Below are 24,974 nucleotides of genomic sequence, written 5' to 3' on the forward strand. Positions count from 1 at the left end.
GCTTAGCTACTAATGACATACACAGGAAACATTACATTATAGAAAGGGAAAAAAAAAAAAAAAAAGAGGAGGAGAAAAGAAAGACAGGAAAATTTAATGGCATGGACTTAAGATGAGAACCAATAAGGAAAGGTGATTTGTTACCAAAAAATTAGACGTCAAAATGAGATTAAGACCTTAAAAAATTATGTGACAAGGAAAAAAAAAAAAGAACGATGTAATCACTAATCTCAGTCTTCAAATGACGATTGACAACAACTTATGGCGAATGCTGATGGACAATAACATCCTAGTATTGCAGAAAATCTCCTTGATGATTAAGACAAAAAGGGTGATTATATAGACTTGTTAACATTGTATTCACTCTAACACTTGACTCTTGGATGTGATCCAATGGTCCTTTGAGACAACTGGTTTGAGAAAGAGAACGCAATGAAAATGATATAAGCACAATTAATTTTTGGCTCAAAATAAGACTTGTTATGTAGCAAACTGTACACTAACCAGAGCTCACATGTAGTTAGCAACTAGATCCCAATAGTTTGGTGGATTGTGGCCCTAACCATCCTCAATTTTCAACATTATTTTAAATAGCAAAAAATAGGGCCCTTGATCTTGTCATGTATTGTTATAGTCTTAATGTAGTCTTTTATGTTGACTAACATCAGAAGTTCCCAAACTTTTTTTCTTTTTTTTTTTTTTTTTTTGGGAAAAGATTAGAAACCCACAATTGCCCTTTTGACATAAAGTTGATTGATGTTTTATGTTTCTTTTTTTGCTTGAAGTTTCTAGATTTTTAAATCCACCACTCGGCTCAACCCAAGGGAAAACATGGAAAGATTTCTGGTTGAGATCAACTCTGCTATTTTCTAAAAATAAGCATATGAGTTTGCAGATTTAGTATATAACCAACACAGACAGATAAGAATTTGGTCGAAATACAGTTGATTCACGTGAATTTGATATTCAAAATGCATTTTGTTGGTATATACTTACTCCTAGCGGACTTCCCAACTGTTCAGGACTAAATTCTAATCCATTCAATAAAAAAAAAAAGAAAAGAAATGTTGTGACATTAAAATAATCATTATAAGCATACCCTTTTGCCAGTTATGCAAAATGCATGAAAAATCTCACCAATTAAACCTTTCTTTTTATATATATTTTTATTATTTTCTGAAAACGAGGGTATTAATGATTGCTGCTGGTAAGTAGGTTTAGACATATAAAGATAGATCCCAAAAATATTTAGCTGTGTAGTTGGGAGCTCATTGAATGAAAGATAATGTCCATATAGTGGATGAAAGCCATAGAGCACGTTGTTGTCGTTTTCACTCTCAAAGATCAAGGTCATTTCATCTCTCTAAAGGGGTTACTAACCTCATGTGAGGTGCTTAATTCAGTGTCGGTGAGATCAAATCAAAAACTGCATCTAATATCACTATATAATGAGGCTTCTAGGACTCACTAAACTCGTGCCTTGCAATAGAAGTTAACTCACTAGAGGAGTTCCTCTTCTATTCTCTCTTTGTTTTTCTTGTTTATCTGGAGTTGTTGGGTGCATTTTCCAATGCGAATTCTTCCTCTGTGCCGAGGAGCGCTTCTGTGCTTCTCGTTGTCTCTGGCTTTGGCGGTGAGCTTTGCCTATGCTGATGACAAGACAGTCGAGGTTGTCGGGATCGGAGAATGCGCAGACTGCGCTGAGAACAACTTCGAAACAAAGCAAGCCTTTTCAGGTAAAATAACTTCATGTTGTAACTGTGTGTGCTTTTTTCTTTTGGTCAATCAAATGGTATTTTTTCACTCTTTTGTCATGCATAGAAATTGTGTCAAATATATGCTGCATGACTTGAAATGGCATTACTTTGTTGCACATATTTTTGCTTGCTTCTCATCTTTCATTACCAAGTCAAGTTCCAACTTATCATTCAAGTAATTTTTGGACACCATAATGATTTAAAAATGTAAGAAAATTCTCTAGCCCATTTGGTTCATAGGTTTGAACAAAAAAGCTTGAATAGAGATATAAAATTTCGTGAGAGAAATGCTGTAGCAAAAAGTTTTGAACAGTAGTTCGAATCTATAAAATAATCGGGGCCCTCATTTTGGATTTGTTAATTCTTTGAGCTGATGATGTTCACCACTTTGAGCTGCAGGCCTTCGTGTAACCATAGACTGCAAGGCAGCAGATGGGCACTTCAAAACACAAGGATCGGGCGAGCTCGACGAGGAAGGGAAATTCAAAGTGTCCCTCCCAAAGGACATCCTTAAAAAGGAAGGAGAGCTGAAGGAGGACTGCTATGCACAACTCCACAGCCCATCCTCCACTCCATGCCCTTCCCATGATGGACTAGAGTCCTCCAAGATAGTGTCCCAATCCAAAACCAATGAGAAACACACATTTGGGCTCTCTGGCAAGCTCAAGTTCTCACCAATCACATGTGCTTCGGAATTCTTCTGGCACCACCACTTCCACAAGCACCCATTCTTCCATGCCCCGCCGAAGGTGGAGCTTCCGCCGCCTGCCCCAAAGAAGGAGCTTCCACCACCAGTGCCAGCCCCCAAGAAAGAGATTCCTCCGCCAAAGAAGGAAGAACCATCCCCTCCAAAGGAAGAAAAGCCTAAGCCCAAACCTAAGCCTAAGCCTAAGCCTAAGCCAAAGGAGGTATGCCCTCCCAAGAAGGAAAAGCCTGAGCTCCCACCACCAGTTCCTGTTTACAAGAAGCCTCTCCCGCCCCCGGTTCCTGTCTACAAGAAGCCTCTCCCGCCACCGGTCCCTACTTACAAGCCTAAACACCCTTTCTTCAAACACCCTATCTACAAACACCTCCCACCATCCCCAAAGTTTCCACCTCACCACCCTCTCTTCCCCAAGATCCACCACAAGTATTTTAACCACCCCAAGATCGGATACTCACCTTCTGTGCCATCTTATGATCCTCTCCACCCTTAAATTAGCTAGGCTCTAGCAAGTGCCATAAGTATATGCTCTTTCCTTAAAGTACATGGTATAATGTCGTTTTTCTGTGATGAAAGTTGGCGTGGGAATAATTTCTGTTAGTAGGAATAAAGCCTTCAAAGAATATCCGGAAGTAAGCACATTGGTGAACATATTTGTGTGTGAAAGAGAGAGAGAGAGAGAGAGAGAGAGAGATCGGATAAGGGGAGAAGTGAATTGTTGTGTCCGTTTTATTTGTTAATTATTGAGTTGGTCTGTGTGGGATTGTTCTTGTGTATGTGGTCATATTGGTTATATGTATGTCAAGCTCAAATGCATATGACCTTTGTAATTTGATGTAATTTTCACCTCATTCATGCAATATATATGAACCCTTTTTTAATCCTGATTGTTCCTACTTGGGTCACATGTAAAGGTTAGAAATAATTTACTCGAGATCGGTTTGGGTTGCAATTAGTTTAGAAGTTATTTTTCTAACTCAAATTGCAACTCAAACTTTTTACTATACTATTTTCTCTCACAAAAATTTAAATTTAACTTTTTTATTATAGTATTTTTTCTCACGTACTAAACTCAAATTTGAGAAAAAAAACATGTAATTTCTTGTTCCATTAAGTGGAACTTCCTAACTTAACAATGATTTATAAAACCAGTTTGGCTCAACATTATACAGTTGCCAATGCCCACCTACCTAACAAAGTATGAGGCTCGAAATTGAAGGTTTTTTTTTTTTTTAATAAAAAAAAAGAGAGAGCGAGAGAGAGAAAAAAGAATATGTCCATCACGATATTTATAGCCCGCTTAAAAATATCTTAAAAAAAATTGTTGAATATATATATATATATATATATATATATATAGTTTTGGTCGACGTGGAATATATTATTTTATCCCATCACAAATGCGTCTTTTTAAATGAAGATGTGCGTTTCTGTGTTTTTCATAACTGCATTAGTTTATCTTATTGCAATTGTCCTTTAAAAATTAAGAAAACGTTTGGTTTATGAATTATAATCATATGATTAGAATTATTTTTAATTTACGTGTATTTTTTATGAGAAAAAACACTGTAATTAACTATGAATTATGATTCAAATCATAATTTAAAACCTCAAACTAAACGTTCCTTAAATCATTTATGCATATGGACTCCAATGTGGCTCTGATACTAAATTATGCAGTCAAAGTCTAAACCAATTCAAATGGACGGGGGAAGTTCCGAAAAATATTGAGAAAAACACAACTTTACGTTCAATATGTCAATTTTCAAGCCTCGCTATTATAATAATTAATGCGGGTAAAATATCAAATAATGTAGATCAGGCCAAATATTAAATTTGTCAATATTTAAGCCTTCTTATTACAATAAGTAATGTGGTTATTTAGAGCACACCTTAAAAACAATGATAAAATAACTACCAAGGCATATGACGTGCCAGACAAATAAGGAAAACAAATAACAAAATTAAAGCTAAGTTGATCAAACAAACGACAATACAATAGAATAAACGACCACTGTAATTAAATTCTCTTACATCACAACGATAACTTTACAAACAACAAAGCAAAAAACGACAATAGATCTATGAAGGCAAAATATTATTTCGATGATTACATTTGAAAACGTTGGTGACTTATAGAATCAAGCGAAAAGGGTGGTCAACAACATTTAAATACATCAACCTAAACAATTAATGAGATGTTTGTTTCTTGTATTCGTCTCTGATTCTGAATCATAATTTATAATTCTTTACAGTATTTTTCTCTTACAAAAAACACACGTAAAATGAGAATAATTTTAAATTATGGTTCTATGAACCAAACGTCTGATAAAATATTAAAAACGACAACACTTTAAAAATAATAAAAAACATCCGAAACACAACAATAACATACAAAACCGACTATGGCCTGAAAAAAAAACAAGAGCATAAAAAACGGCAGGCACCTAAAGCAGCAAAAAGACTAAAATTAGTAAAAACGACAATATCTTGCCGAAAAAGAAAAAATCCTAACAAACCACAATTACTATTAAACACGTAGTTAACTAAAAACGACATATACAATACAAGACGACAACAATCGTAAATCATAATCGTAAAAATACAATTAAAAAAGAAAAACAAAGTCCCTCTTATTTTCACTTTTAACTTTACTCTGATCCCCCACTCTCAGCCCTGCGGAAAAATTTCTGCCAAACTCTTTAAGGGCGCCAAAATATCGAAAATAAAAAACGCTCTTTCTAAGGGTTTTAACTTTCAGAGCAAAAGCTTCACAAGCTCCTTCCATGGCGAACCTTAAGTCCGTCGATCCCTCTCTTTGGTGGGACCCTTTCTCTCTCCTCCTCACTGAACTCGAAAATGCCTCTCTCTCCTCCGACCTGCCACCCAATCTGGTACCTCTTCTCCCTCTCTCCATTTCTCTCTCTACAAAAATGCGGCGTATACGTTTTCTAATTTTCTCGGTGGTTTTTTCCAGACGAAGAAGTTGAAGGACAATCACGATTGGTTAGTCGACACAGTTTCTCGCTTCAAGCCTCCGAACGAGAAGTCGAAGGAGGCTTTGAACTCGCAGCAACTGAAAATCGGGTCTCACCAGTTGAATATACAGCCAGAATTGAAAGAACAAGCTTTGGAAATTAGTCCCTTGTTGGTGAGTTCTCGTTCTCATTTTGCTGCTATTTTTCCGAAAAAGATAGTTTTTGTGTGATTGAACTTTCTGAATTCTATGAATCTTTGTTTTCATTGTTTATATGAGCGTGCAAAATTTGGATTCTGAAATTCTTGTGGAGTACAAATTATTTTTTTATGCAAGAAATTGCTATTGAGTTTTGCATTCTTTAGTATTTATCAGTTGATTAATTAGCTTCCTGTTTGTTACAGTGTTTAGATGAGGTTCAATCGTATATTCTTGTTGAAAGGTCGGTCGAGAATCACAATGTGGCTCTTGATTCTATAGTTCAAGAATTTGTTCATGTGGTTAGTTGCTTTCTTCCATTCCCTTTGGTATACTCTTTTTTCCGGATACATTTTCTTATTTTGTACTGTTATGCTTTAATTCAGGTATTGCTTCAGTACTACACCGAGCGACAATGCCTGCTAAAATGCACCAGGAGGATTGTCATGCATGCTTGTAAGTCCACCATGACTGACGAACCTATTCAGTACTTCTTGGCCGATTGAGCCCTTTCACACCTTTGGGGTTTTCTGAAAAGTTGTGGAATATATAGACAAATATAAGAAGTTGGTCATTTCTTTATTTTATTGTTCTCTTTATGCAGTGTCTTTAGGTAATGGCTCGAAAAAAGATGCTGATATTTGGGAGGAGGCGTCAAAGCTCTTTTCTGATGGTTTAGAAGGAAAATTAATATCTGTTATTGAAGATCTTTTGTCCTCCAGTCACCCTGATCAAATGGTATATTTACTACGGAACATTATTTTGCTATGCAGCCTTTCTTGTTCTAGAATATGAATACGTGAATAATACAGAATTGAGGGTCACCTCTTTACATTTATCTTAGTTGATGTATTCAACATTTAAGCTAAAGGAAGGAAATTGATTCTTAGGATGTTGACCTTTTTACCCTGTGGGCTGAGGAGATGCTGGTTGAAGACAATCTGGTTTTGGATATCCTTTTCCTTTCTTATTACGAGTCATTTTGTCATTGTAGTGGTGAGAGGTGGAAAAAGTTGTGCTTGCTTTTTAAGGTACTTTGTTATCCTTCTCTTGGAAGTGTTTCCTGAGTCTTTTCTACTGCTAATCCTTGCTCGAAACTCTCATGCACCAGGGAATCTTGTCTGGGTCATATAACTTAAGAAAGCTAGAAATTTCAACTGAAGCGCTACATTCTTCTTATCAAGCCAAAATTCAGCTGTTACTTATCCTTATAGAAACCCTGGACCTGGAAAATCTTCTACAGATGGTCCGTGATGAAATGCCTTTCAGGTGTTTTTCTAATTATTATATTTCACCTTGTAATATTTGATGATAATATGGTTCTATTCTTGGATGAACTTACAATTTATTTTATTTTGTTTTTAACTATAATGAGAGAAAAGTATGTCTATTTTTTGTTGAGGGTGTCCTTTTCCAAGGAATTCAAAAATATACTACTTGTGATTTTTAAGCTGGAAAGATGTTTTGTAGTGTTATCTCTCTTCTTTTTTTGAGGTCTCTCGGTTCCTTATTCTTTTTCTATATAAAAAAAAAAGAATCTATACTGTTTAGATTTACCTTTGCACACCGCACTTCTCCTATTCCTCAGGCAGGTTTCCTCTCATTTCTCTGTGACTGATGTCCAAGAGATGGATGCTATAGTTTCAAGTTTTAATGCTTTTGAAACCAAAGAAGCAGGCCCGCTAATTCTAACATGGGCAGTTTTTCTTTGCCTGATTTCATCGCTTCCAGGAAAAGAAGAAAACAATGTTCTTTCGGTATGTGGTTTTTTTTTTTTTTTTTTTTTGAACCGTTAATACTATTATAAATGATGTTCTTATTTAAATTTTCATCTTATTCTCCAGGAAATTGATCATGTTGGTTATGTTCGTCAAGCTTTTGAAGCTGCATCTTTGAGATGTTTTCTTGAAATCCTTCAGAGTGACTTATTAAATGAGTCAGATGTAAGTTATTCTTGATTTTTCCATGCAGCCATAGGCTATTGGTCGTATGATAAGTTGGGTTTTACTTTTTCTTTTTTGTGGTTCTTTTTTTGTCTCTCTCCTAATTCCTAGTTTCAAATCCATGATGTTTTTGTTTTGGTTTGTTTGTTTCCTAAAGGGACCTGTTGCTGGTTACCGAAGTGTATTGAGAACTTTTATTTCTGCATTTATTGCATCTTACGAGATCAGTCTTCAGGTAAATATATTAACCATCTTTAAAGTATTTAAGGTCTTCTTTGTTTATTCCTTTCTGATTCATCCTGTTCTTATTGCAGCTGGAAGACAGTACCCTTAATTTGATATTGGATATTCTTTGCAAAGTTTATCGGGGAGAGGTTTGGATGCATAATGATTGTCATTCAGGGTCATTCATTGATTATTGCTATTGATTTTGTGATTGTTGATACTCTTGTTAAGTTGTTCCATGTTTCATAGTTTTCTTATTCGATAATATTGCTCTTTGATTTTTCAGGAGTCGCTTTGCATTCAGTTTTGGGACAGAGAAAGTTTTATTGATGGCCCTCTCCGATGTCTTCTTTGCAACTTAGAGGGTGAATTCCCCTTCAGGACGGTTGAACTAATTCGCCTTTTATCATCCCTATCTGAAGGAACTTGGCCAGCAGAGTGTGTGTAAGTCATATTCTTATCTTGGTTATCTCTTCGGCTTCAAATTCATGCCATCGTGTGCAATACTATTTGGAGACTTGGAGTGTGTCAGACTCCATGTTGTTGTGCCAATGGTTTTCATAGTTTATTGTATAAATTATCTGATATTGTTCAAGACTCCTTTTCAAGGTTGTTTGTTAATATGATTTACAATGGTATTGTCCCTTGCTACGCTTCAAATAATATCTACACTTGTTCCTTTTACTTATACAAAGTATTCTTCATGTAAACAGGTATAGCTTTCTAGACAAGTCAGTGGGCATTTCAACCTTGTTTGAGATTACTAATGATTCCTTGGTGGATCCCACGTCCCAAATTGTTCAAACGCGCATCCCACTTTGCATTCCTGGTCTTGAAGGTTTGATGATTCCCATTAACAGTCGTGGACATATTTTGAAATTAGTTGGGGAAAAAACTGCTCTTGTACGATGGGAGGTAAATGTGTAACCGCATTATCTTTTATTTTTTATTTCTCTTTCTTATAGCACTATATTCGTTGTTATATTGAATGACAAGACAGGTTCTCTTGCATCATCAACGGAATGCATCTTAAATTTGACTTGATGAGTGTTTCTTTTTCCCATGTTTGTGTTCTTTATACATTGGTTATTGGATAGATTTCTCAAGTTTGTAGGGTGTGGTTAAGTTTCTTTCTCTTTCTTTTCTATCCATGAACAGAGAAATTTTAATACATTATAATATATTTAGCTCAAATATGTGTTATCATTAATAACTTTTCCATGCTAAAAGCATTCATCTTTCCTATAGTATACACATTCTGGGGTGCTTGTGTTGCTCATGCGTCTAGCCCAGGAGCTGTACATAGATGCCAATGAGGAAGTTTTGCTTACTCTTGATCTGCTTAATCGAATGGTATCCTTTAACGAGGTAAAACATAGCCTTTCTTTTATGTTAATTTTAATTTTTTACTTTCATAAATTTGAATTGTTACTTTCAGCTTTGTTGTGGGCTTCGACAGATAAAACTTTCTGGATTTTCCTTTGTCTCTACTAGTGTTAAACTGGAAGGATGTATTGGGAGTTAATTGTTTTGTTAGCTTTTAAGCCTTCTTTTTGTTTTGTTTTTCCTGTTATGTTTTATTTTCTTGTTTCTGCTTTAAGAGGATTCCTCATTCTCTTTCCTTTGGAATTGATTTTTCATAAGTAAAAAGAAAGTGTTCTAATATAAATTTTTTTTTTTTTTTTTTTTATACTTAATTTATACTGAAAACTAATCATGTTTGCTTATACTAATTGGATGTGCTAAATTTTACTATTGGAATCTTGTTGTTTAAAGCTAGTTTCTTGGCATTATGTTCTGTTAAATTTTGCTGATTAAGATTTTATTAAATTTCCAAACAAGTGTGGGGGCAACTGGCACGACAGGGAATCACCAGTGCGTTAAGTGGTTTAAATTGTAATTTAGTTTCTTTTTCTTTTTTCCCCAAGGATGGGTTTGCTTGAGTCTTTTAGAACTTTTGATTTTATTAACTTCCAGGCTTTTTTCCTCTATTGATAATTTTTTGCTTTATCTTTCAGGCTGTGTGTTTTGCTTTAATGAACGTTGGCATTTCATTGCACATTCAAGCAACTGCTGAGGGTGAGCACTTGGAAAATAGAATTTGGTAATCACTTAGACTCTGCTTTCTCCACCGACACTGTCTTACGTTGTTTCTTGCTATACTAGTATTCATTGTATCTTATCTTCTACTCCAGGGTGGTTGAGATCATCTGCACTTTGCTCAGAAAGTTACCTCCAAATTCTACTAGTGCTGCTGTAATGGCCATGGGTGTCAATATCTTGGCGAAGATGTTGAAATGGTAACTCTTTGATTTTTTTTTTTCTGATAATTTTTGGTAGTATATTTTCTGTTGTATGCTGTAGTTACTTGTAAAATTTATCTATGTCTCTTTGCCACCCGAAGTTTGCGTGAGATTGTGCGAGATTTTTGTAGTTAATTGGTAGTTGCAGTGTTACGATTGCGCGAGATTTTTGTAGTTAAGTCCCATCCAGCCCTGTTAGTAAAATTCGTGAGATTCTGAAATCTGATGTTATTTGTAAATGGCTATTAGTTCAGGTTAATAGAGGACATCATATCCTTGCTTTTGCTATTGATTAAAGGCGATTTTGTTGAAAGACATCCTTATGCTTTTCCACTTGCCAATCTCTGTTTATAAGAAATGTTTGAATTCTTTTAACCCCAGATTTTAGGGGTATTTATATGCATTCTGATCGCTGCTATATGCTTAAGATTGATATGATTGATTAAGTGTTATACTTTTGGTTTTTGGCCAGTTGCCCTTCTTACGTTGCTGCAGCAGTTGTTAACGCAAATATTTTTGATGTTGCCCTAAAGACAAGTATTTTCGATGCTGGCTATAAGGGTTCTTCCAGGTAAAACCTTTAGTTCAAAAGACTTGCGTTGTGTTCTATATATGATCCTGATTTTGTGGCGACTTTGAGCAATGTTTGATATGTAATTTGTATGACGATACATGAAGTCTTTCTTCACTTTGCTTTATGACATCTTTTTGCAGTAGCAGAGGGAATTTGTTGTTAGTAATTTATTTTCTTTTAATTGTGTGCTTCCTTTCTCTTGGCATATTTAAGAACTGTACTATGTGCATCTATGATTAGTAATATTTCTGCTCTAATCTTTATCCTTTGTTTCTCTAGCAGATCATGGTTGCTTTCTGGAAAATTGGCAAAAATGCTATTGCTCGACTGTGAGCAGAATGATAATAACTGTCTCTTGACAACAGCAGGTATATGTTAAGAAGTTGCCTTTTTGTTGCATGCTTCCATTTTCTCTCTCTTTTTTGTTAATAATTTTACTGCATGCTTCTATGGATAATGCTCTTGTAAGCAAACGGTGCTTATTTTCATTTTCTTGTTTAATGTTTGGGTGTTTGTTGGTTGTTTGCATACATATTGGCAAATGCAACGGAAACGTATTGTGCAAATGTTTTGTTTCGTTTTGTTTGTTTGTCCTTTTTTAAAGAACTCTGCTCTATTTTGCTCTGACAATGTACAGACCATCAATGTCAGGTGTCTTAAGATTATAATTTAAAATTTTGCAGTGCTGGACTTCACCATGCAGCTGATGGAAACAGGATTTGAAAATGATACTGTCATTGCATTAATTGTTTTCTCTTTGCAGTATGTTCTTGCAAACCATGAATACTGGAAATATAGGGTGAAGCATACTCGCTGGAGAATAACGTTGAAGGTACACCTTTGATTTCTACTATGCTGCCACTCTCTCTCCTAGGAAAAACAAAGACCCATTTGATTGATTTTCATTGTAGTAGAAGATTATGAACCTATGTTTATTATCATATAGTGTGTGTGTGTATGTATATATTCCCCATCATTGAGTAGCTTAAATGAGTAGCTTAAATGCTGACCAAAATAATTGTGCTATGACTGAAGGAATGCATGGGGGAAAATTGCCCTAAGATAGCCCGTCCCAAATAGTATAGAATAAGTAGAGAACAAATGCTTTCCACCTCGAGAAGTAAATATATTGACCAGTTAACTATATCTTTGTTTCTTTTCTTATTTTAAGTAATCATAAAAAGTAACATAAATTTACAGTTTTATGGTCATAATATTGTTGTTAGCATGTGAGAAAATTTTATTCTCTGACTTACTGGAAAAATGTTTTATATTAGGGCTAATTTACACTAGCTTTTATGCTTGCTTGGTCTCATCTGGTCTCATTCATTATGAATCCAGCTGAATATAATTCTGAGCATTGGAGATCAATATCCTGCATATAGGTTGTGTTTCAAAGGTCAGTTTCTGACTCTGTTTTTATCTGTTTAGGTGCTTGAACTGGTTAAAAAAGGCATTATGTTAACATCACATGCTGAAAAGCTGGGCGAGGTCATCTGGGATATGTTACTTTCTGATTCTTCAATCCACAGTACTCTTTTTCGAATTGTTTGCACAACTTCACAAGAACTGGAGGTTTGAGTACTGCTTCTTTTCTGTCACGCTGCTTTTTAGTTTTGTTTTCTTCACTTGGTCATTTTTTTCCTTATTCTTCTTCTCCTTTTCTTGCAGACACTTTATGTTAGCCGTCTCTTTGATGTAATGGAGATCGAAGGTTTATCGCTTGCTATCTGTTCTGCTTTGGATATTCTATTTGACATGCTTCGCAAGTTTTCTAAGGTAAGTTAAGAAAGAAACAAAAGGAAAAATATATATATGTTATACATTTTTGAGTCACATCCTATGTTGGAAAGCTTTTGAACTAGCACAGAATGTTGCCAGTCTTGGAGATATAGCTAATTGTTGTGATCATCGAAATTTGTGTGGCCAAAATTTGAATCAAATTCATACATATTCCTCTTTCTAGAATTTTGGTTAATTCTATGATCCACAATTTTTCAATTACAAGAGCTAATGTTTCATTTTGTTAACATTCCAGGATACGTCTTCCAACCTTCCCATCTTTCTCCAGTCAGTACTGTCTTCAGCGACCAAACCAATCTCTGTAGTTGCTGCTGTTTCATCCTTGATATCTTATTTTCGTTATCCTGTATGGACTCTCTCCACACTCAAAGTTGGAAGTAATTTTATATTTCTTAGCCGTATCATTGGAAGAGTATTTTTGTTGATTGAACAAGACTTGAAATGAGTGTGTCCGTGTGAGCATTTTCTTTTTTGGCTTTGCTAACGAGCTTATATTGTAGCACATGGTTGGTTGACTATTCTTTTATGCACTGTTCCTCTGATTGTTGATGTTAGTCACTAGAAATAGAAGGTTCGAGCCTTTATTCGACATGCCCCTTTGTGGAAACATGGAATAATACATCGCACACACATTTGGATCTAATTGCCAATTGAAAATCTGATTGAAAATTCTATCTAGTACAAGCTTTTCTTTATCATTGATGTGTGTACTGTGTAGTTTTGAACACATGCATTGGACAAACTTGTGCCTGGCGATTATTTTTTGCTCAGAACCCTCATATGCTTTTGGCTTTATTATTTATTTTATTTTATTTTTTCTCCTGATGCTATATGCAGAGCGATGGCTATTCTTTTGTTTGGCATCTTTACTAAGCTGTTTCAAGTAATCTTTGCAGGTCATACAAATAGGTGCTGCTAAGGTGTTATCAATGCTATTGATGATAGCAGATTTCTTGCCACCATATTTTTCTGCAAGTAGCTTCGGTCTGGATGATAAACAGGTTTGCTGTGTTTGAACTAATGTTTTTTACTTACCCATTTATCAAACTTGTAAATTAAAATGACTGATCTGTTTTGGTTCTAATTTTATTTTTTTCTTTTAATTACCATAATATTTAGGTTAGAGACTTGAAGCATTCTGTTAGCTATATAAGACGGGAGCAGGCAGCAGGAAATGAAGATCTATTTGTAGCTACAGTCACTCTCCTCACTGCCACTGCTCGTCATCAGGTTTGTCACAGTTTTTTTTGCTTTTTTTTTTGGATGTCGGAATTTCCTTAAAAGTGAACAATTAAAATATTACATTTGTTTCCTCTGGTTCTATTTTGAGATTTCTCCTGAAGTGTCTATATTGAAATTTGTTTTTGTACAGCCTGCTTTCTTTGTTGCTGTATTTGCCTCCAAAGAGTATATGGATGTCCAACTGAGTAATAGTGATGGTGTGAAACTGCCAACAATTGAGAATTACTCTGGGCCAGTAGAGTCTAAAACTACAAATCCTATCAATACATTACTGCGTTATATTGCGGATCCTAGCAATCTTATTAATAAGTATGTTCTCTTAAAGATATCCTAAGATTGGATTTTTTTTAACCAAGTCAAATTTCCTTTCACAATTATTTTCTAGCAAATTTGTAGTGATGGCATTTTTATCTGGTTACATATTTTGATTTTTTTTTTAATTCTTCCTTCCAGCAAACCCAATTTGCTGCTTAGCATAATTAATTTCTTCAAGGCATTGTGGCAACGGGCTGCTCAATATTTTAATATATTGGAGAGGCTGAAAGGCTCTGAAAATTTCTGGAAGCAATTATCCAGCTCCCTTTCACAAACTTCTGGCGTGGATTCTCCTTCACCTGATGGCCTGTCTGAGATGGAAGCTCAAAATCTGGTATACAGGTATCAGTGTCAGTCTGCCATAATGGAAATAATGGCGTTCGACATATTTCTGCAGAAAAAATTGTTACCCGTGGAGTCACTCGCAAAACACGCTCCAGAGTCAAGGGGAAGGGAAGAGACTCCACTAAGCACTGAGAATTCAAAGGCTGCAAATCTATCTGGTCTTAAAGATATTTTTACAACGTGGTGCCAGAGCTCTGTCTTAATCAACCTCACCAAGTTACTTACTTGTTATGATTATAGTGATGATTCATTTTATCGTGCAAAGGTGACCATTTAGATCCCTTTTCTTTTCTTTTTACGGAAGTATGTACATACATGCATATTGTACATGTGTGTTTGTGTATCTGTGTATCTATGTCTGTGTGTGTGTGTATCTATGTCTGCGTGTGTGTGCACGCGCGCGACTTCATTTAGGAAGAAAAAGAGATCAAAGGAACACAAGAGGACAAAAAGTTAAAGAGATACGTAAATTCAAACTGCAACAGATTTCAAAAATAGAATTATTGTACTATATAATAATATAAACATGTAAATTGAAAATCTGTTGCAGATCTAAATGCAATTCGTGGTTTTGTCTTCTCCTTTTTTTATTTTATTATTTTATTTTTATTTCTGTCAAGAAAATGGGATCGAAGGAGGTGAAATAATTTGGTTAAAATTACCAACTAAAAAAAAAAAACAAATTATATGTGCATGTTCCGACTGCTTGAGAAATGGCTTATTTATGTGGTTGACACTCTGCATAGCTTATTTTAGTTTTAAATATAGCTTGTTTATTGTCATTCTATGGAGGCTAAACACGTATACTATAACTTTGCAGGTTGCAGCAAGTTTAGTCACAGTGCATTTGATTGCAAAATTAACAGCTGGTGATGCAGGAAGTTTGTCTGTATCAACACTTCAAAAGATCACCACCATGTCTAATAAGGTTTGCTCCTGTCCCTCATAAAATTGGCTAATTTCATCTAGGTAAATAGTTCAGAATAAAGTCTGTCCTAAATTAGCTGTAAAATTGTTGAACTCTTTGAAGACTTTAATTAATTTATTAACTGGAACTTGTAAAATCTGTTAATTTTATCTTTCTCACGTTTGCAGCTTAGAAGTCATCCTGCTTTCTCTGAATTATTGTTGCAATATTCACAGCGTGGTTATAGGTAATCTTCATCTATTATTTCTTGTATTATGCATACAAGTGTGCTGTTTTATGAGTTGATGATAAGTTTCCAAGTTAACTAGATAGTCGCTGTCCAAAATATAAATATATATTTGGGTGTATAGATTAAATTTCTGTATGGTATCATTATCATATTCGCTCTCTGTTTTCTGATAACGTGGCATCTTTCCTTTTCCTCTATCCACGTGCACGAGGAGGAAGTTAAGGGGAGTGAACTGGACCGGAGCCATGTTAAATGTATGATTTTGTTAACATGTGATTTACATTGCCTGTGAAATGTGTTTTCTTGAACTTGTCTGTCTTCAAATTCTTGGATAAGCATTGACATGAATTATTCAAATAGGTGAATCCAGCTTGCGTTACTTGTTTTTAGAACTCAAAGCTTTTGCGCATTTCATCTGCTTATAATTATTGGCTTTTTGAACATTGTTGTATCCCCATGCTTATATGATTTAATAATTTTTTTTTTTTCTGGTTTTAGTGAAGGGAAGGAACTCAATAGTTTGCTACTCACTGATCTTTATTATCATCTAGAAGGAGAGCTGGAAGGTCGTAAAATCAGTGCTGGACCATTCAAAGAACTTTCTGGGTACCTGATCGAATCAAAAGTTTTGCTGCACTACCAGCATAAGTATGACAGCGACTTTTTTTTAACTTGCAAAGATATGTATATGTTTGACACTGAGCGTGTACGAGCTGATTTGGGATCAGATCTTTGGGATTATTTAAAGTGGAAAACATCGAAAGCAATTGCAGAAAGATTGTTGTGTCACATGACGGAGGCAAATTCTATGGTGTTGGTTAGAAGTTCAAAGCTTTCTGCATTGAGATCATTAATAACCATGTTAACCATCAATGGGAAAGATGTGAGTTCTCTAAATCTGATTGCCTTTGATTGTTAAATTTAGGGTCTGCTGCTGCTTTTTCACATTTTTGAGGTTGACCAAAATTTTGGGGAAGTGAGTTTCCATTTTAATCATGTTGTAAAATCAACATGTAAAAAGAAAAAGAAAAATAAGTAATACATCACATCATAGTCTATTCATAATCTGCCAATATCAGTAACCAGTAAAAGTGTATCATCCATTCATTCTTTTGGAAATTCTCAAGTTTCGGTTTATTGCAGTGAATGTAGGCGCTGTTATATTGTTTATTTTGTATAGCGTTGGTTATTGTAGAACAATTTCTGTATGATCTTGAATCTCTTTTATAGAACAATTCAAAGTATGTTCCCTAGTTGTTGCTGCCTTGTGCCTATGCATACTACATTTTCCTTATTTGATTTCATTTTGCAAGGACACCTACGTTTCTTTATTTTTGATTTTGCAAATAGCATATATCTTACCTTTTTATTTGCTATTGCAGTTGCTCGAGGAAAATGCCACAGTTGTACCATGTATAGATCACATATGTGAGTGCTTTCACGGCACAGTAGAATCAATAGCTCCATTTATGGGTGGTGGTTCTGAAGATACCTTTCGTTTTCTCTCATCCCAAGCAGAATTACTTCTGTTTCTCATGAGATCTGCTCGTAAAATTCTCAATTTATCTGTTTGCTTACGTGTGTTAAAAACATTTGGTTCTGGTCTTAGAGTACTGACCGACCTAAGGCCATCAGCGGCTGAAGTTAATGTAACGATAAAGATATTACTTTTATTGCTTCTCTCAACAGTGGAGTTTAGTTGTCTGGGTTCAGGTTCTGGTGGGGTGACTGATAAGGAATCTGTTGAAGACACGGCTAAAATTTCTAATGTGTGTCTAGGGCTACTACCCATTCTCTGCAACTGTCTTGATACGGCTGATAGCTGCACCCTCTCCCTGACAACCATGGACTTGATACTGAGAAGTTTCTTGACGCCCAATTCGTGGTTCCCAATCATACAGAATAACCTCCGGCTGCATTATGCTATTCTGATGCTTCGGGATAAGAATTCTCTTGCATTGCTCCCTATAGTCATGAAGTTCTTCTTGACCCTCGCTCGTGTGAGAGAAGGTGCTGAGATGCTTGTTAATTATGGGTTTCTCTCATCTTTAAGATTCTTGATTTCAGAATACTTGGATGGCAGACCATTCTCCATCTCTTCTGACAAAATAGAGAACCCTCAACAAATCTGGGGACTTTCTTTGGCTGTCATCACAGCTATGGTTCAGTCTTTAGGTGACAGTTCTTCATGTAGGGATATATTGGATAATGTGATACCGTACTTGTTTTCAGAGAAAGCGTATATAATTTCTTATTATCTCAGTGCACCTGACTTTCCATCTGATGATCATGACAAGAAAAGACCTAGGGCTCAAAGAACAGAAACTTCTCTAACAGTTCTCAAGGGAACTGAGCATACCGTCATTCTTATGTGTGTACTGGCAAGACATTGGAATTCATGGGTTAAGTCCATGAAAGAAATGGATTCCCATCTGAGAGAACAAAGTATCCATCTTTTAGCTTTCATTAGCAAGGGAACGCAACGTTTAGGAGACTCTTCCAGTGCCACTGCCCCACTCTTGTGTCCTCCTGTCCTCAAAGAGGAGTTTGATTTCTGCAATGAACCACCATTTATCAACAGCAGAAATGGATGGTTTTCTCTCTCACCTCTTGGCTGTGCATCAAAACCAAAATTATCAACCGTCTCCACATCTACGGCTCTGATAGTTAGAAGCCAAGCAGCTGAAAATGGGGATAATGTTTCTCAAACGTACTTTTCTGACATTGTTGCTCTGCAGATATACAGAATTACGTTTCTGCTTTTGAAGTTTCTGTGTTTGCAAGCTGGCAGTGCTGTTAGAAGGGCGGAGGAGGTGGGTTACGTTGATCTTGCCCATTTTCCAGAGCTTCCAATGCCTGATATTTTACACGGCTTACAGGTAGAGAGTAATATACGTGTATATTCTTTTTGCAAGACCCCTTTTTGGTATGTTAGGAATCTGTCATTAATCTTTGTGTTAGCAATTTGTTTCTTGAAACTCAAGACACAAGTTGAAAGGTACCGTTTTTCTATCTTTACAAATACACAATTCGATCTCGTGCAGGATCAAGCGATCAGCATTGTTTCTGAGCTATGTGAGGCCAACAAATTGAAGCAGATTCCAAAGGAAGTCCAAAGTACATGTTGCTTACTAATGCAAATAATGGAGATGGCCCTGCACTTGGAACTCTGCGTCCTACAGATATGTGGCATGAGACCCGTGTTAGGACGTGTCGAAGATTTTTCAAAGGAAGTCAAGAAGTTGATAAGAGGTAACGATCTTTTATGTCATTTTCTCTTTCTTTGTTCCACTTCTCTTTATGGCTAAAGATGGCAATGACAAGTAGATTCTAATTACTTTCTTGGTTCAATGTTTTACAGCGACTGAAGGCCATGCTTTTCTGAAAGTCTCAGTCAAGTCCTTGAAACAGATGATATCATTTGTCTATCCCGGATTGTTACAAACGGAGGAGCTTTTGTGATTCTGAAGAAAATTGGGAAATTATTTAGGAATTTCAAATTTTCAACATGATCAAGAGTCGAGACCTTTGTGTATGCTTTAGTAAAAATAAAACAAAAAACAAAAAAACAAAAAACAAATATTCCTAATAACTTTGTATAATTGTGGCGTTTTGCTCTTGGCCATTCTTTGTGCGATTCCAAAAGCGATAGTTCCTTTGGACTAAAGATATATCCAACTGCAATTGGGGAGATGATTTTTGAATTTTATGGCCACGCGTGATCGCCATTGTCTTCGAAAATGATTTTTATTTTTATTTCTCTCGTTGAGGGGCCCGATGCTAAATTTTTTTAGTATTATATTTCTAGTGGGAGCTGTGAGTCTTGTTGGCTTGTATATTAAATAATAATTGCATTGACTGCTTCATCTTTTATTTTATTTTATAATTGGGACTTTTTTTCTTTAGATTTCATTTATCAGCATCTGCATTTTGTTTTTCATGCATTATCATTATTAGTAGGGACTTTTTTCAGTAAGTAAATATATTGATATGTTAAGTTTTTTATTTATTAAATTTGTATAAAATTACATAAAAATTAAAAATATGTAAATTTAATGATTAAATAATATAATTTATTGATACGTTAAGCGTATAAGAGTATTTATTTATTATTATTATTATCATGAGAAAAATTATATATTATTTTGTTGATGGAATTTTAAAAGCATCTTTCAATTAAAGAAGTGATGCTTATTTTAAGGGTTTTATATGGTACTAATTATGTTTCTTGGTTTTACTGCACGGAAACAAACTATGATTTTTAAGTTTTTATAGTAATTTTTTCATAAAAAATTTAAATTTTAAAAGTTAAAATTATGAATTATAGTTTGAACTCAATGTAAGCTTCCTTCCAATACAAAGCCCGAGCCTATTATTTATAACTAAAGAGTTTTTTCTTTTTGGATAGAAATACATAACTATAGAGTTGAGAAGCTAGTAAAATACGTGAAATTACTGTTCTTTTTTTTTTTTTGGCCCCGGGAGAGGCACATGGAGTTGGTAATGAAATAGACACAATCATTGATTAGCTTTTTTAAGTCTAGTCTATTTTATAAATTTAAGTTTTTAATTTAAATATATACGTGATATTTTTTAAAAGAAATTTAACTATAAAAATTTAAATAAGTAAAAAAAAAAAACTTTAATATTTCATACAGCAGCAAGCAGCAGGTCCCTCAATGTTCTATCAGATATCTCAATCATGACGCAACATAGTAGGATACCAATTAGGGGTACCCTATACTCTGAAAAGCAACGTTACCAAGGTATTCTATGCTGCTTTTCTTGTCCTTTTCTTATTAATCTTCGTTTAAGGTTTCACTATTCATTTCCCCCTTTTAAAAAAAAAAAAAAACGAATAATGTTTCATTTGTCATTAACAAGGGTTGAGATCACCATTAGAGAAGAATGTGTTTGATTAAAAAAATTTAAATCATAATTTAAATTATAATTTATGATTTATTATAATATTTTTTTTATAAAAAATACACGTAAATTAAAAATAATTTTAATCACATAATTTTAATTTATAAACCAAACGTTTTATAAATCTAATCTATTTATCAACAGCACTTAAGAGAATAATGAGCTTTCTCTTAATATTTCTTTTTCACCTTTTAAAATTTGAATTCCTCTCTTTAATTTAGGATGAAAAGTTTATTATTCCACTTAATGATCCATAAAATAATAATAATAAAAATAATATAGCATTCATACTTCTGTGTTCAGAATATAATAAAAAATGTCTCAAAATTATGACTTCTTTTTTTTCTTTCTTTTCTTCGACTTCTTTTTTTTTTCTTTCTTTTCTTTTTTCTTTTATTTTTAGAAGGATTTTTCTCGTTTCTTTTTTCTTTCAGTTTTTTTTTCAAATAATAAATAAAGAAAGTAAAAAAATGAACAATCACATTTTAATTCTCTATTAAAACTGTAATTTGAACAAGTATTATATCCGGTTCTCGTGTGGCACATTAGGTGAACAAAGCATTTGATATCAAAAATAATGTTTAGAAAAAAAAGCATTTCAAAGGGAAAAAAAAAAAAGCATTTTGATATTATTGACTACGAAGACCATGATCCGAAAAAGCAGATCTTTTGGGGGCTTCTTCAGCAACACTCCGTTGAAACATAGCCGTTGGATCTGACTCCCCGGGGCCCACCAAAGGCAGAGCCAATCAATTATCAGCTTTTCAGTAAAAGAGAGTACGACATGTTTGTGACAAAAACTGCACCATCTCTGTATTTATTTATTTTAATATTAAATATGTGGGCCCACGCAGTTAATTAAGCCCGACAACTGCTTATAAACGGCGTCGTTTTATCTCTTCCCAAACTCTATCTAAAGAGTGACCCGCATGTCCTCGGATCCTAAAACCTAACCCTGGTCAAAACCCAAACCTAACCACGGTTACCATAACTCCGTTGGATCACGCCACATGTTTGAATCGGACGGTTGAAAATAAAACTTCCATTGATATTCGCAGCGATGACCTCTATATAACCTCGTCGTCCACGCCTTCGCCTCAAGCCCTAGCAAGTCTGCTCCTTAGCCATTTCTCATTTTCAGTGATAAAAAAACCTCGAAAATTCCTCATCAATGGCGGCAAACCCTAAGGTCTTCTTCGACATCGCGATCGGCGGCCAACCTGTTGGCCGGATCGTGATTGAGCTCTACGCCGACGTCACCCCCCGCACGGCCGAGAACTTCCGCGCCCTCTGCACCGGAGAGAAGGGAATCGGACGGAGCGGAAAGCCTCTCCACTACAAGGGATCGTCCTTCCACCGTGTGATCCCCGGGTTCATGTGCCAGGGCGGCGACTTCACCGCCGGAAACGGCACTGGCGGCGAGTCGATCTACGGCTCCAAGTTCGCCGACGAGAACTTCATCAAGAAGCACACCGGCCCTGGCATCCTCTCCATGGCGAACGCTGGCCCCGGGACCAACGGATCTCAGTTCTTCATCTGCACGGCCAAGACCGAGTGGCTCGACGGCAAGCACGTGGTGTTCGGGAAGGTCGTCGAGGGCTACGACGTCGTGAAAGCGGCGGAGAAGGTGGGGTCCAGCTCCGGCAGGGTCTCTAAGCCCGTGGTGATCGCCGACAGTGGCCAACTCTCTTAGATTTATGTATCTGTTTGGAAAAAGTATTTTCTTCTGCTAATAGGTGTCTAATTTCGGTGTTTTAGTTATGTTATTGTCTCTACTCTTTTGGGATGTGACAGTGGTTATATCGAATGGTTGGATACTTTGTCTGTTTATTATTGCCTCTGTTAGCTTTGTTTGCTGGTTTCTGAGACTCTTATTATGATCCAAACAAGCTATCTTTTAAATAAAAAATAGGCCCTTTTCTGAAATATGTATTTATTATAATTGCTTGCTCTGTTTTACTGCTACTAGTTGCTTTTTGATTCAGTTCGACTATTAACAAAATTGGATTCAAAAGGAAAATACGTTTTTGTCTTTGTAGTGATATATTGATGATAGATTTTTGCGTGGAGGGTGGCGATTTTGTTGCTGTTTTTTTGGTACTGAAATTGAGTGAAAGGAAATGGAAAAGAAATTGACCAATATCTTTATTAACCAATGAATCTGCCATGGTTGATGATGCCATATTGAGACGTGGCGCGCCACCATCGCTGGTGTGGGTGCTGCATGCTCATTGTGATCATGTTTGTCCTTTTGTGGGTCAGGGGTTTTGGTATAATAATTTGTTTGAGGCCATGCCTTGCCCAAAAAATCTTCGGGGTGTGGTCTTGATTTTTTTTGAGGTCACTCATGTTTCTCTTTTATTGTTTGTTTGCATGTGATTTTTGTGATTCTCTTTAGTTGCTCTTTGGAACTATAAATCCATTTCATATTTGATATTGATATTTCTTTACCTGATGTTGAGAATTGAGAAGTTATTCATTGCCATCTCCGTTTCATTATTTCCTTGGAAAACTAAGTTGGGGCTAGATTAGGATTTACTTTTGCCAAAAAGATCTTTTTTTGTTTTGGTTTTTGTTATGTACTAGTCAGGGATTGGAATACTTATTATAGCAAAGTTGGAATTGCGGATAGTATTTTTGCATCACATACTTATACTAATGGGTTAAGAAGAGTGCTTAAAAAAATGGGGCTGTTTTCTTCCATCACTGGAGCCATGTATATCTTTGCTAGTGACTACTTATTGCACCTTTGATGTGTTGGCTAAAAATATACCAGGCATTATATATATATATATATATAAAGATAAAAAAGCAAGCTTCCTTAAAACATTGTATAGTATAGCAACCGTATTAGCAAAAACAGAACTTGCACAAACCATCTTATGCAGGAGTTTCCTCAATGGATCAGTTAATGGTGTTGAAAATATTTGCACTACGCTTTCGTTTATGACCGACTCAATCGTGTTCCATGTTTGTATTGCTACTCATTCTCTTCGTCGTTTTATGTTGTTTATTTTGGCGTTCTTTCCTGTCGTGCTCGATTGTATTTTGCTTGCCTCTTTATCTAGAGTGGAAAGTATATTTCCAAGTGCACAAAAATCAATTGAAAATAAACCCTTCAATAATTGAAAGACCTAAATACGTTTTAATAAAAATCTAAGAATGACATATCGGACGAAGTTTATTAATGAGCGCACCAACTTTCTAAACATTCAATAACAAATGAAGCATCTGTGGCCAGTCAAAAGACTAGCTAGGTAGTTGGTTGGAACTAAGATATAAGAAACCAAAAAATTATGAAACCTTTATGGTGGAACCTCGTGTTCCACCAGTAGAGCACTATTTTTGTTACCGTTATATTACTTTCAAATTTGCAGTAAGAGCAATTTTATAAAACGCGTTATAAATTTTTAATACGGATATGATTAAACAGTTAAAAAAGAAGTGTTCCATCAATAGAGCATTTATTGAGGTTCCACCGAAAAGAATCCCCAAAGTTCTCTTACCTCAACTGTAAAACATATTTGGGCCTTGGGAGGGGAAGAAACTTGTGTTCCATGAGTATTGGCATTTAAGTTAAGATTGATTCAAAATCAGAAAGACACAGAGAAGTCGTGAATGGAAAATTAGACAAAACCTAATTCAAATATCGAGAGCGGAGAATGAAAAATAGCAAAAACTAAAACAAAAGCACAATCACATTAAGAATTTTAATACAGGTTCATCAATTTAGTTACTTATAAAAAACTCGGACTATAGGTATTTACATGACTCTTTTGCTTTGTGGTTATATATTGGTTTTATATGATTTGAACTGGCGTTAAGTAGTGTAATTTTTAAACATAGAATAAAGTTTGAACCGGTTTGAGTACATTATCAAAAGTATGAGTCTTTTTTTTTTTTTTTTTTTTAAATGTGAGTAAAAATAATTAGTGAGAACATTCCTCAGCATAGTGCCGCAACGCTTATTCAGCAGCGCTGCGAGGCTGTTTTTAAAAAAATGTGTGTAAAAATGATTAGTGGGAATTACTCTATTAGTGTACAAGAAAATAGAAGAAAAAAGGCTAGTATATCAAAAAGCCCGAACTGGCGCCGCGGTGGTACTTTCCCAGCACTGCGGTGCCCATGCAACTCCACTTTTTGCGAAAAATCCTCCGTGCAGTGCCGCGGCACTGTTCTTCCTGCTTGAATCTGCAAATTGCAGACCTCCCAGCGCTGCGACGCCCTACAACCAGGGCCGCTGCTCTCCATGCCATGCCCTTTTTTTTTTCCTTCACGTTTTTATCCTTTGATTAGACTCCACATCTCCAACAGTGAATGAATTCCTGTCTCCAGGGTCAGCAAGCAAAAAATGAGCTCTGTTTTAGTGGAATTAAGGGTTGGCATTTGGTTGTTTATACAAGGTTCGGGTGTCAAAAATATTGCAATAATCTCAGCCACGTAAAACTTCATTATCATAAACATACATACATACATACGTACGCCAACAACTACGTCAAGAGTCAT

General features: G+C 35.4%; 3 protein-coding genes across 3 annotated transcripts; all 3 read left to right on the forward strand.

Annotated features, from left to right (window-relative positions):
• The first annotated feature begins 1,491 nt into the window (after positions 1 to 1,491).
• Positions 1,492 to 3,341, forward strand: LOC21407673 (proline-rich protein 4). Its single transcript, XM_010091988.2, has 2 exons — positions 1,492 to 1,736; positions 2,157 to 3,341. Exons 1-2 carry the CDS (start codon positions 1,571 to 1,573, stop codon positions 2,951 to 2,953), a joined length of 963 nt encoding a protein of 320 aa, XP_010090290.1. The 5' UTR covers positions 1,492 to 1,570; the 3' UTR covers positions 2,954 to 3,341.
• A 1,810-nt stretch (positions 3,342 to 5,151) lies between these two features.
• LOC21407674 (nucleoporin NUP188 homolog) lies at positions 5,152 to 19,122 on the forward strand. Its single transcript, XM_024161606.1, has 32 exons — positions 5,152 to 5,354; positions 5,438 to 5,611; positions 5,842 to 5,937; positions 6,022 to 6,091; positions 6,240 to 6,373; positions 6,526 to 6,666; positions 6,747 to 6,904; positions 7,224 to 7,392; positions 7,480 to 7,578; positions 7,736 to 7,813; positions 7,893 to 7,952; positions 8,090 to 8,247; positions 8,517 to 8,718; positions 9,052 to 9,171; positions 9,822 to 9,907; positions 9,999 to 10,103; positions 10,579 to 10,677; positions 10,960 to 11,048; positions 11,364 to 11,512; positions 12,112 to 12,255; positions 12,352 to 12,459; positions 12,719 to 12,829; positions 13,380 to 13,484; positions 13,603 to 13,713; positions 13,856 to 14,034; positions 14,179 to 14,650; positions 15,206 to 15,313; positions 15,481 to 15,539; positions 16,041 to 16,425; positions 16,925 to 18,421; positions 18,587 to 18,794; positions 18,904 to 19,122. Exons 1-32 carry the CDS (start codon positions 5,247 to 5,249, stop codon positions 19,002 to 19,004), a joined length of 5,883 nt encoding a protein of 1,960 aa, XP_024017374.1. The 5' UTR covers positions 5,152 to 5,246; the 3' UTR covers positions 19,005 to 19,122.
• A 2,435-nt stretch (positions 19,123 to 21,557) lies between these two features.
• LOC21407675 (peptidyl-prolyl cis-trans isomerase) lies at positions 21,558 to 22,394 on the forward strand. The gene has a single exon (XM_010091990.2). It carries the CDS (start codon positions 21,640 to 21,642, stop codon positions 22,159 to 22,161), a length of 522 nt encoding a protein of 173 aa, XP_010090292.1. The 5' UTR covers positions 21,558 to 21,639; the 3' UTR covers positions 22,162 to 22,394.
• Positions 22,395 to 24,974: the final 2,580 nt, after the last annotated feature.

This window comes from Morus notabilis, unplaced genomic scaffold (assembly GCF_000414095.1).
Source record: "Morus notabilis unplaced genomic scaffold, ASM41409v2 Scaffold137, whole genome shotgun sequence".
Taxonomy (NCBI): Eukaryota; Viridiplantae; Streptophyta; class Magnoliopsida; order Rosales; family Moraceae; genus Morus; species Morus notabilis.

Excerpts from the sequence above, each read along its gene's own strand:
- LOC21407673 (XM_010091988.2), top strand. The coding sequence starts at position 1,571 with ATGCGAATTCTTCCTCTGTGCCGAGGAGCGCTTCTGTGCTTCTCGTTG. Across the intron at positions 1,737-2,156 it reads AACAAAGCAAGCCTTTTCAG|GCCTTCGTGTAACCATAGAC; the intron begins GTAAAATAACTT and ends TTTGAGCTGCAG.
- LOC21407674 (XM_024161606.1), top strand. The coding sequence starts at position 5,247 with ATGGCGAACCTTAAGTCCGTCGATCCCTCTCTTTGGTGGGACCCTTTC. Across the intron at positions 5,612-5,841 it reads TGGAAATTAGTCCCTTGTTG|TGTTTAGATGAGGTTCAATC; the intron begins GTGAGTTCTCGT and ends TGTTTGTTACAG. Across the intron at positions 12,460-12,718 it reads TGCTTCGCAAGTTTTCTAAG|GATACGTCTTCCAACCTTCC; the intron begins GTAAGTTAAGAA and ends TTAACATTCCAG.
- LOC21407675 (XM_010091990.2), top strand. The coding sequence starts at position 21,640 with ATGGCGGCAAACCCTAAGGTCTTCTTCGACATCGCGATCGGCGGCCAA.